We start from the raw sequence: 12,361 nt of genomic DNA on the forward strand, positions 1-12,361 counted from the left end.
ACACTTGGACATGACACTTTAAAACACAGGCCTGTGTCTGGAAACATGGCACAAAAGGAAGTCTGCATGAGCCCTGAGAATCTAAATTGTGGCAGTAATTCCCGCAGGTTAATGACGGGCTGTGCTTTATTTCCTCCATCCAGAATGTTTAGTTCTGTTGTTGCTTCTATCTCATCAAAGACTATTCAACACTGTGCCTTCCCCAGATCTTCCTCTTGTGAAAAGTCTCTGTGTGTTTCAGTTCCGATAAACTGCAGGACCAGGAGCAGGCACCTGAGCTGCATCCCAAAGGAGCCGCTCTCAGCAGTTCTGGGACCAGTTATGCAGGCAGTGAGTTTACAGGGACTGAATGGGAATTGCTCTGTATTTCTCTGTTGGCTTAGAAACCAGGGTGGTTAGAGTGAATCACACCCTGACGAGAAAATGAGACAACCAGTGTCTTGCACATGGAGGTGGAGACATCAGCCAGATCTGAAAAAAATAGAGAAGCAAGGAAATTATTCAAGGTACAATGTTGTATTTTTTCCTTTTCCCCCAACCTCCCTGCCCCTTAAAAACAACAACCACAAAATAGAACAAATTGTATATTAAGTAAGGCTAAGAATTACAGTGTGTGCAATATCATGGGTTTTACAGTTCAATCCTATCCATATCTACTCAGAAGCAAGCGCAATTTACTTAAATGAGACTTGCTCTCTGGTAAGTGTGCAAAGGATCGCAACTATAGTGGCTTCAAACCTGGTTTTATATAGTATTTGATTTTATATTTGGGCAACCCGGTTTTTTAAAAGCTTAGCATATCATGTAGCTTGATTGCATTAGTTTATTCAACTAAAATAATAATAATAATCTGAACAAGATATTGCAAGCTGCATGCAGGTATATCTCCCAGTTTCTAACCATTTCTTTCAACTAAACTTCCTTGCCACCTCCTTCTGAAAGAGTTCTGTTTTTGGTACCTCAATCAAAGCCATCTTTTCATGTGAACCAGCCCTATCGGCTTCCAGGTGGATTTAAGTGCAATAATGCTTATTTACTAGATACAGCCCTCGGGCATTTTTGATACAGTGGTGGTTAATGCTACATTTTAGCCATCAGGATAATAAATGACCACAAGTGATTAAAAGGTGCTATTTTCCAGTTCTTAGATATCTAATTTAATAAGAGCATAATTGTTTTTCCACTTTAATGTTCTCGTCGTATCAGCTGTGGTTTCGAGTTTGCTATGGTGTTAATAACAGGAAAGCAAATTAATCGGGGGGGGAATGATGAAATTTTACTTTCACTTTACCTGGTTCATTTATGGGTAGTCCAGTGGCCCTGGTGTAGCCCCCCCCCCCAAAGCCATTTTATTTGACTCCTGAGTGCCCTACAAAATACTCATCAAGGTGTTTTCAAGAAGCTATTGGTTCACGGTTTCCTTCATAGCCTTGCTATTGTTTCATTCAAATAAATCCTATAGTTCAAAAACGGTTTCACTCAAAAGTGGGGAAAGCATTTTCTTCAGCTCTCAGAAGTAGGCAGACTCGGTATTTGAATGCCGCATTTTTCTTTTTATTTGTATGCAATTTTCAGTCTGTGTCTCTGAGCACATGTGTTCCATAATATGTTCAAATTTATGCTGCTGCTCCCGTTTGCACCCCGAAAAATGTATTATTTATTTTAGTAAATCTTTATCTCAGAGAAGGCTAGGGTGGCAAACAATACAGTAAAAATAAACATGAGCATAAAAGCATTGCAATTAAAAAATAAAATAAAAATACTTTTAAAAACTTTAAAACATGTAAAGCAAGCACATGCTGTCATTTGTAGCTTGACTAAAGCATTTTTCTTATATGTGGCTCCAGGATTTCAGTCAGGGTATTAAGCAAATTGGAGTGACACAGAATGTTTCCCATTTACCCTTTACAATATAGATAACTACTTTTTCCATACCTCAGTAGAATTAAACGTTGTTACTGAGAAAGGCTAATTCGACATATAAATGAAAAAATCAAAAATTTCTATTAAATATTATGGTTTATATATATATATTTTAAAATGATCTGAAATAAAATGATCCCCCATTCCCTGTAATTCATTATCCTGTCTCCAATGACCATCTTCTGCAATGGCATGCCATATTTTCAGGGATAATCTAATATCCTTAGCATCTGGGGAATTCCAAAGTGTTGTGCTGAGGAACTTTGTTTTGTAGAATGCTTAATCTAATGTATTCAAACAAAATGAAGTAGGGTTTAATATTCTGTTTGGAAATTGTTTCACAGAGGGGCAAATCCATCCAACGTTCGAACATCCCTCTAACCATTGGTAGTTTAAAGTCTACAAATGAAACACTTGTTGCTTTACATGCCTTTGTCTTGGTATTGTCTATAAATTATAAATTATAAATTATTGTTTATAAATTAGCAAGGAAGGGGAGATCACCCCTCCACATGTGTTTTGTGTGCGCTCATAAAGATTTTATCAAGGCAGCTTTCAATACTGTTTGGGCCTGCAAAAGTTTTGAGGAGGACATACTTCTTTGTTGCCAATCAGAGCATGTCCCATAACTTCCTGCTGAAATCCTGACACTGTATACAGAGACGTAGGAAGGGGGGGGCGGAAGGGTTGGGTCTCCTGGGGTGCCACTCTGGGAGGGGTGACAAGATGGGGTGGGGGTTTTGCAGTTAAAAAAGTAGTAGGGAAATGCACTAAAAAGAATGAGATGGTCGAAGAAGAAGAGTTTGGATTTTATATCCCGCCTTTCACTCCCTTTAAGGAGTCTCAAAGCGGCTAACATTCTCCTTTCCCTTCCTCCCCCACAACAAACACTCTGTGAGGTGAGTGGGGCTGAGAGAAGAAGTGTGACTGGCCCAAGGTCACCCAGCAGCTGCATGTGGAGGAGCGGAGACGCGAACCCGGTTCCCCAGATTACGAGACTACCGCTCTTAACCACTACACCACACTGGCTCGAATTATTAATGGGAAGATGTCTGAATAGCCACAAGCAAATCGGCTTGAATACTCAGTCATATAACCACCCTATTTAGCACCAGTGCTCAATTAAGACTAGACATAGCCTAAGCTCAGCAAATGCTTTGTGCAAGCAGATCAAGGATGAAATCTCAACAAACAGATAACCTGAAGGGGTCCATAATTTCTTGTCATTTTCAGCCACCCCCACTCCAGCCAGACATTTTATTTCCATGGCTGGCAAAGCAGTGTAGTGTCACCAAATAATAGCATGATGGCATATACATACATACAATCTCCATTATTCACCACCCGACTTGTGTTACTGTAGGTTAATAATAATAATAATAATAATAATAATAATAATAATAATAAATTAATTAATTTATACCCCGCCCATCTGGCTGAGTTTCCCCAGCCACTCTGGGCGGCTTCCAATCAAGTGTTAAAAACAATACAGCATTAAATATTATTAAAAACTTCCCTAAAGGTTTTCTACACTATGTTGTCATGCATGTATCATGAGGTAATTTGGAAGACCAGGTAAGTGGAGTTCAAAAACCAGGAAATGAGTTAGTTTCTAAGTGGAAATATCGTTCCAAACCAAAGCCACAGCACATAAAACAGAAGACAGGGGATTTTGTTTGGAATTCCTTTCAGACTTTGCTCCCTCAGACCGCTTTCGATCTCTTGGAATGGCACTTTTCACTTTAATGAAATTCCACACAATCCAACTCTGATTGAAAATTTGTGGGAAGTTTTATTTTAAGGGATGAGAAAAAAATTCTGTGATAGTTTGCGTAATGAATTGCTATTTGACAAATCTGTGGTAAATGTGATGTGCCAGCCACAGCAGGACTGCCAGCATGGATTGGCAGCCTCTCATCTCCCTTCAGAGACTGCAAAAGAGGAAATGGAAAAATTGGTCAGTGTGCAGAACTTTTGCATACGCAATGGAGCTTTCATTTTCTCTTCTGTCCCCTCCAGCCCTCTGCATGCTCTCAAAATATGCTCTGGAAGGTTGGAGGAGGACCCTCCAAAGCATATATTTTGGGGCTACACAGGGGGAGGAGAGAAAATGGAAGCTCTGTTGCGTGAGTGAAACTCTGTGTGTACAGCATTGGGTTCAACCTATTACCTCCGAAGCAAAGCAGGTGTTTGGGTACCTTTCTTGAGGATAACCAAGGAGACAGAGAAAGGCCACCTGTCAAATGTACCCAGAAAGAAAAATAGAGGCATTCAGCAACTCCAAAAGCAACACTTCCTCTCCGCTAAATGAAGTGCCTGCTTTTCCATTCACTGTCTTATCTGTAGAGTTCATGAAACAAGGCAAACGGAGGGGCAAAGTACAAGGTAAACAACCCCAACTGGAAGGAAGTTAATTAGCTCGTGTTTGCACATGGCTTCCAGCCTCTAAGCCTAATATAAAGTTTAGCCTGGTCTGTGATTCATTATGTTGAAAGAGGAAGGAGGTGCACCAAAGTAAATGGTGGCGACAGCAGTCTTGAATTTGAATTTCTTTCCCGACGTTTTTTAAAGTGTTGCATGAAATTGAACTTTCAAACTGGGTTGTTGTTGTTGTTAAAAGGAAAGACCATGATTTACAGAGCCATTTTCAATTTCATTAATTTGTGTCAAAATATACACTTCTGACTCTTGTAGAGCTTCTGGGTGTGATCATGTATGGGTGTCCTATCTGAAAGGTAGGCAGCTTGAGTGAGGCTGGGACTCCCTTAGAGACATAAAGATACATGCATAGGCAAACATCCCTCCTCTCCCCGTGGTCAGGAATCCTGCAAGAGCAGGATTTCCAATCCTGGAAAGAGATGCCCTATATAGCCTCAAAGCTGGGTTATTGCAATGCACTCTATATGGAACCACCTTTGGGATTCATTTGGAAACTGCAGCAAGTTCACCAGGACAGCTTGCCAAGAACGTATCACACTCATTCTAAACAAGCCGCAGTGGCTGCCAGTTTGCAGTGGCCAAGCCAAGTCCAAGGTACTTGTTTGGACCTGTCAAGCTCTATGTGGAATACCTGCTCCTATACCTAGCCCAGATTTTCCAATCGAGCTGGGTTGCCCACATTGCCAAGCATCTGCGGTGTGGAAGCATTCGAGAGGGGGTTCTCAGTACTAACGTGCCAACTCTGCCATGCCCTCTAGGTTTAAGTGATGCCAACCCTGGTGGGTTCTGGGCCACCGGTTAAAACCTGATTCACCTTGAGACGACCTACGAAGGTTATGCCAAAGACATGGTGGACACTGAACACCACTTCTTTGGGGGTTCTGCAATAGCCACCTTAATATCTAAGTTTCTCTGTCAGTGTGCAGACCAGCCTGATTCCAGACTAGCATGGGGAGTGTGCCTACCGGCGCCAGCAAACCATAATGAATGAATAATGCCTTGGCTCTGTTTACGCTCTTTAGTGCTACATGGAAGGAAGCATCCCATCTGCTTTCTGCTCAGAACTGTTTTAAACAGAAATGGATACTGTTGCTTTGCTGTTTTCGCGGAGCAGAAGACAATGCTTTCAAGGTCATTCCTTGAAACACTGAAATGCGGATTTCAAGTTCCAAATAAAACCCTGGGGTTTGTGAGCCATCAGGGTCCACCCACCATCTCTGGGTAGCGGAGGTTGCTGAAAGCCTCCTTTCATTTTAGTGGGGGTTCTTGCATGTGTCGTGACAGCAGTCAGAAGAACCAGCTGGATTGGGCCAAAGACCCATTTAGTCCAGCCTCCTGCTCTCAGAGTGGCCAACCAGGTGTGTGCAGGAAGCCCCAAAGCAGGACCTGAGTGCAGCAGCACTTGTGATTCCTAGCCAATGGCATTCCGAGGCACACTGACTGTGTTGGCGAAGGTAGAACATAGCATTGTGGCTAGTAGCCTCCACCCCCATTGTTGAGCTAAAGCGCTGAGGTAAAGCTCCAAGGGCCTTCTGGCGGTTCCCTCACTGTGAGAAGTGAAGCTACGGGGAACCAGGCAGAGAGAGCCTTCTCAGTTGTGGTGCCCGCCCTATTGAACACCTTCCCATCAGATGTCAAGGAAATAAACAACTATCTGACTTTTAGAAGATATCTGGAGGCAGCCCTGTTTAGGGGAGTTTTTAATATTTGATGTTTTATCGCGTTTTTAATATTCTGTTGGGAGCCGCCTAGAGTGGCTGAGGAAACCCAGCTAGGTGGGCAGGGTATAAATAAATCATCATCATCATCATTAGCCATTGATAGCCTTATTCTCCAAGAATGTGCCCCATATATGTGAGCAGATGTTACTCAAGCACCATACTTGCTTTTTATAATGTTTTTGTTTTGGAAAGTGCAAATTAGTAGCTTCCCATTAGAATATTAACTGAGCCAGCAGGCAGTTGAATTAGATGACCCTCAGAGTCGCTCCCATCTCTACAGTTTTATGATTAAATGCCCATGTGCAGCTACTTCATTTCCCCGTTCGCGTGAGTGACAAAGGAAGCCAGGAAGCTGCAGTTCCTTGTTGATACCCAAACTGGGAAGCTATGGTTAATGGCTTCCAAACAAACTGGAACATGAAGGCATGATCTAAAACTGGATTCCAGACCCTGAATTGCTTGGAAGCCATTTGCTATAGTTCCTGGTTTCGTCATCCCTCAGAGCTATGGGAAACTTTGGCTTCTTGCCTTGTTCATTGTTTTGCACAAAATGAGAAGCAATGCAGGAGCAGAGGGGCTCTGGATAGGTCCATTAAGTTCATCTGCATCCCTTGGGTTACTGAGCTGAGGCTTATAAATGCAGTGGCAGCAATAGTTGCCTCATATTTTAATACTCAAATAATTTGTTGGGGTGGGGGAATTAGAGTGATCTAAATAGACACTACTGCACTAAACACACTTGTAAGGAACTCCTTGTAAGATGACATTATTCTGAGGACTGCAGGCATCCTTCAGAAGTCGAAGCGAGATTTCATAGTGTTTGTAAAGTACTCCTAATACCTACACATGCAGCATGCGAAGAATGGCAGCCTAAACGTACAATTGGGCTCAATGCCCTTCATGTTTCTCTTTATCATAAGCAATCTGCTTCTGTGGGAGACCACGCTTGCCAATTACTTCATGTTGCTTAAAATGGAAACCAAAATCGCCCGGCAAGAGTGGAAACTTTTTAAAACAGGCTTTGAAACATATCTCAGACAGTTCTTTCAAACAGCTTCCCACCACTTTGTGCTCAATTAGTTTGCACTCCCGGAAGGAAATGTCAAATCAAACGATGGCGGGATCTGAGCAAACTTTTCAAGGCAGAGTTGGGCATAAGTATTGAAATCAAGCTGTATCTAAAGAAAACATCTCTGGGATATTTTCTTCCCTCCTCTGTGACTTAGCCTAGAATGCCAAAGCCTGAAAGGATAAAGGGGTTAGCTTGTCAAAATGGCCATTTTCAAAAAAAGGAAGTGAAGGCTTTTATTCAGGTAAGGGAAATGTCTGCCTTTATGTATTGGAATTCTTCTTTATCAACAGCTATGAGAGCCACCAGGGCCGGGTTGTCTGTGAGGCAGGGTGGGGCAGTTGCCTCAGGCAGCGGTTCCTGAGGGTGCTTCTGCCACTGCTTGCCTGCAACACACCTGCTGCTTGCTGCCAGACACCCACCATAGGAAGTGGTGGCAGTAGCCAGCTAGGCGGTGCTGCTTATTCTCTGAGGCAGTGGTGGATGAAGGCAGGCCACAGGCACCTCTGTCTCCTTGGCTACTTGACTCTGCTCAGCCAGTGGCTGCCCTGCTGTTGTTGTCCATTGTCCTTGTCTCACGGCTGAACAGAGGACATGGCTGAGAGACTTTCCCATAAGCGCCATTTTTAAGCAGCAGTTCCTTATTTGAATTGTGTTAGAGCTCCTGGCAGTGGGGAGGGGAGATCTCCCTCATTCCATAATTATCCCCTTGTGGAGGAGCGATGTTGGGAGATGATACAACAGTCTGGCCACTTTACCTCAAAATCCTACACGTGAACAGGGACAAGCATGCAAAGCATGCACAAACACAACACATCCACCACTATCCTTGTCATCCTGCTTGAGTTGGAGAGCCAAGTCTGAAGTGGGGAACCTCCCTATTCTTTCTAATTCACCTGGTCGGTGGAGTCCCCTGTTATGCTAGACCGACTGAGATTGCTTCCATAAACTTTCATAGAAAGTACTTAGGCTCTTGCAAGGAGATATATCAGCATTCCTCCCATCCCTTGCACCCTTGGCAAGGAGCACCTTTTGTGCTCTGCCAGTGACTTCTTCCACAGCCACAGGGTCAGGCCTGCTCAGCTACAACTCCCCTCCTCCTCCTCTTCCTCCTCCTCCAATTCCTTCAGTCCGTCTGTCTGTGCGTGCACTTGGAGCCAGAGTGAAGAGGCGCAATTTTTGTGCCCTCCCTGGGTCTGCATCCTTGGCAGAGGCCTACCTTGGCAACCTCTAGGTAGAAAGGTAAAAGATAAAGGACCCCTGGATGGTTAAGTCCAGTCAAAGGCAACTATGGGGTTGTGGCACTCATCTTGCTTTCAGGTCGAGGGAGCCGGCGTTTGTCCACAGACAGCTTTCTGGCTCATGTGGCCAGCATGACTAAACCACTTCTGGCACAACGGAACACTGTGACAGAAACCAGAGCACATGGAAACACAGTTTACATTCCTGGCGCAGCGGTATCTATTTATCTACTTGCACTTGTGTGCTTTCGAACTGCTAGGTTGGCAGAAGTTGGGACAGAGCAACGGGAGCTCACCCCATCAAGGAGATTTGAACCACTGACCTTCTGATCGGCAAGCCCAAGAGGCTCAGTGATTTAGACCACAGTGCCACCCGTGCCCCTAACCTCTAGGTATGCCCCTGCATATAAGAGATATGCCTTGTAGTTTGGATGGTGCATTCCCTCCTTTTCTCAGATCACCTACTTGTCCTCCTGTCCCTTCTATAGAAACTCCAGCCAGATTCCATGATGCCACAGATTTTTACCTTGACGGGATCCTCTTTGTTTTTAACTCCACCTTTCCAGGCTTCTCTTGACAGTATAACACCATTGCATTTATAGCCTGAAGCACAGCAACCTGGAAACTGTTGCTAACAGTTGCAGTAGCTAGATTAATAGATTGCATTGGGAACGTGTTCCCTCCAAGGTAACTTACCTTCTGCTCCTTTAGGCATACAAAGTCACGGCTGACAGCACGTACCACACATTCAAAACTGTATTCCCCTTAGGGAACAAGTGCCGTAAATGATAAACAGTACAGATCAGCAAGGAATAATATGATTAATTAGTGTCAGCTGACTCTGGACAGTTCAACACTTCCTCTGTTGAATTAAAAGTGTCTGCAATACTTTGGAGACTTAAAAAAATAAATAAATCAGAGTGAACTCGGTGCCCGTGATCTGCTTTTATATTTCATGAATACCCTAGATGTAGAGGGCAGTTTGCATTGTTGTTATTTAGGTCATTATTTTATTTAGGTAATTTATATACCACTTTGCATTTCAAAGGAAAACTCTTAAGCAGTTTACGATGTCCCCAAAATATCACAAATCAACTGTAAAAAAGTTATTAAAAAATTATATGTTTTAGAGCAGTGCAGAGAATAATTAGATAAGCTATATTCTTGAACACAACTATAAACTGAAACATATGGGGACTATAATAACTACAAGCAGATTCAAAATGCAAAAATGTAGCAGAGACAAACAGATTCCTACAAGCTGCAGCCCTCTCCCTTCTGCAGCTGTCTCACCAACTTAAGCTCAGTTACAAGACTCTATACCAGGGGGTAGACACTTCTGACTTCCCATGCGAAGGCCTGGTTCCACGTGGCAAGGCCTGGCTGTTCCAGACAAAAAGAGGGCATGATGTATGTCAGGTGACTTACGGCATGTGCCCTGATTAAGATCAGCTGGATTAGGGGAATGTAATCTGTTGCACGTTTTACAAAGTAGGATGAGTTCTTGTACGACAAGAAGGGTGCATTATAGTCCTAAGAAAACAGATGATTCTTTCTAGGGAGCCATTTAGACTAGTGGCTGATGGGAATAGTCGAAGCTGGTGAATGAGCAGCCAGCAAGGCTTCATTGGCGTCAAGGATCAGCCAGAGAACATGCTAGGCATATCAGGGCTCAGTTCAGGAATGTGGGAAGTGGCAGTAAAAAGGATGTTCAGCATAATGACCACAGCTCAGGAAACAAGCATGTAAAGCCATCAGATTTTGTACTCAATTGCTTTATGCCTCGGAAGTGAAATGGTAATCAAAAACAAACCTTTGCTTATTTTATGTAATGCTGTTTCGTTTAGAGGGGTTACTACCCTGCTGCTTTTGCTCTGATTGACTTGTGGGGGGTTTACTCCTGAGTAAAGCTTTTAAGATTGCAGCCAAAGAAGCCTTCTAATGTTCTGTGACCTCACCTTGAACTGAAAGTTGGGAGAAGACGAGATGTTACACACTTTAAATAGCAGCCTTCAACACACTGGAATCTGCCCATCCTGAAAAATGACAACAGCCCCCCTTGTTCTTGATTTAAAACACACATTGGCTTCACAGATTTCAGGGCCATGTTTTGCTAATTGTGGGCAGGACAGCAAATGGTGCCTCCTCCTCTGGTCAAGGCACAATGGACCGCAGGACCATCATGTTATTTGGTCACCTGAACAGAAACCCCCACAACGCCCTTCATGATAACAAATTAAATAACAAAACAATTTGCTGCCTTTTCATGACCCTCCTAAACTCCTCTGCCTCTGGGTAGAGCCAGTGCAGCTTTGTTGTCATCCTGGGAAAAACCGTTTGCACAATTCGCATAAGTCATTCATTAGCAGGGAACTGTGTATGCCGAGCAAGATTAGCATTTGTCTGTTTGGGGTTTGTTTTGCAGACTCTGCAAATGGATGTAAATAAGCTGAATATCACATTGCTTCGGATTTTCCGCCAAGGAGTAGCTGCTGCTTTAGGACTGCTGCCGCAGCAAGTGCACATCAACAGACTCATTGTAAGTGGTGAGCATTTTGTGTGACAATTTTCATTTCTTAGCTTTCATGCCCTGGGCATAAAAACCTAGCACAGCTTTAAACAGTGAAAAGATTTCCCCAAACTGCTGACTGCAAGGGTGACTTCTGATGGCCACTGAAGCTCTTTCATATAGCTCATTCATCTCTAGAGAGTCCCAGTTTATATATACCACCAAGGTTGCATGACTGTGAAAAAAGACAATTTTTTTCTCTAATATTGTCCAGAGCACCAAAATTACCCCAGAACCTGACCACTGTAGAGTCAGAAGGTCAAGTCACATGATCACATTCCACATGGCCAACCAGCTTTCTTTAATTTGCATCTTGAACTCCCACTGGATATGGTGCAAGATCTTCCGTAGGACGTAGCAAATCTTCCAGGGGTGGGTTCAGTGACACCGTGCCCAGAGAGGCTATGATGGAGTTGAGAAGTACCACACCCAACACCTTCCCCCTGGGCAAATTCCTATTTGGGCTGGAAAAGTATCCCACCAATGCTCGTAAGAATCTGCCAAATTCTAGTGAGACCACTGACCCACCTAGTTCAGTTTTTGTCACCACTGAATGGCAACAACTTTCCATGTTTTCAGAGAGGAGACTTTCTCTTAAATATGGCCAGGGGTTGAACCCGGCCTTTGTTTATATAAAGGCATGTAATCCACCACTGAGCTACAGCTCTTCAGTTGATTCCATCCTGGTTCCTTGTATAGTTAGAAGGCATGTGGCAGACATCTAGCAAAACAATGATCAAATTATGAATGAGCAGTTTGCTCCAGATTTTTGAGAAGAGAACATCTACCCACCAATTTAAGGAGGATCATGCAGGGTCATTTCTGAGCTTCTTTTCTCTATATATGAGGTGTGGGGAGCCTCAGGTCCAGGGGCTGGACATGGCCCTCCAGAACTCTCCATCTAGCCCTCAGAAGTGTCATCTGGCTGGAATGTGTCCTGCAACTCTGATAACGTCTCTTGCTTGTCTGGATGAAGGATAGAGAGGGATGTGAGAGTATGTGTAGAAACTAGCCTACCATACAAAAATAAAAATCAGTGTTAATTGCTCTGGCCGCCTTTGCCTGTGGCTTCACCCACCATTGGCAAGTGACCCTCAGGAGTTAAAAATGTGGCCCTTGGGCTGAAAGGGAGTTTTCCAGCCCTGCTCTATATAATGTTATACACAACATATTCAAAGTGCATATACAAAGTTCTGGTTATTTTTGCATCCGTTCTTAACCAGTTCACTTCTGCAGAACTTACCTGGTGAAACTGGTCCGATGGGGAGATTTTACTTGCACTGTAACACAGAAATTAGTTAGCAGCGATAGACATTATATTGTGTTCCACATGTACAACATGCTGTATATCGCCTCAATCAGGGACGATTCATTTTAAAACCAAATTTAGTTGTGTGGA

The 12,361-nt window shown here is 43.4% G+C and overlaps 1 protein-coding gene across 2 annotated transcripts in view; it reads left to right on the forward strand.

The window, feature by feature from the left end:
- PTPRR (protein tyrosine phosphatase receptor type R) overlaps positions 1 to 12,361 on the forward strand; it is a 107,163-nt gene that overhangs the window by 56,114 nt on the left and 38,688 nt on the right. For both annotated transcript variants that reach the window (XM_081878745.1, XM_081878746.1), the window contains exon 3: positions 10,819 to 10,932. In XM_081878745.1, coding sequence (XP_081734871.1) covers positions 10,819 to 10,932 — 114 coding nt within the window. The remainder of the gene's footprint in view (positions 1 to 10,818; positions 10,933 to 12,361) is intronic.

This window comes from Podarcis erhardii, assembly GCF_964252035.2.
Source record: "Podarcis erhardii genome assembly, chromosome: 10".
In the NCBI taxonomy this organism is placed as follows: domain Eukaryota; kingdom Metazoa; phylum Chordata; class Lepidosauria; order Squamata; family Lacertidae; genus Podarcis; species Podarcis erhardii.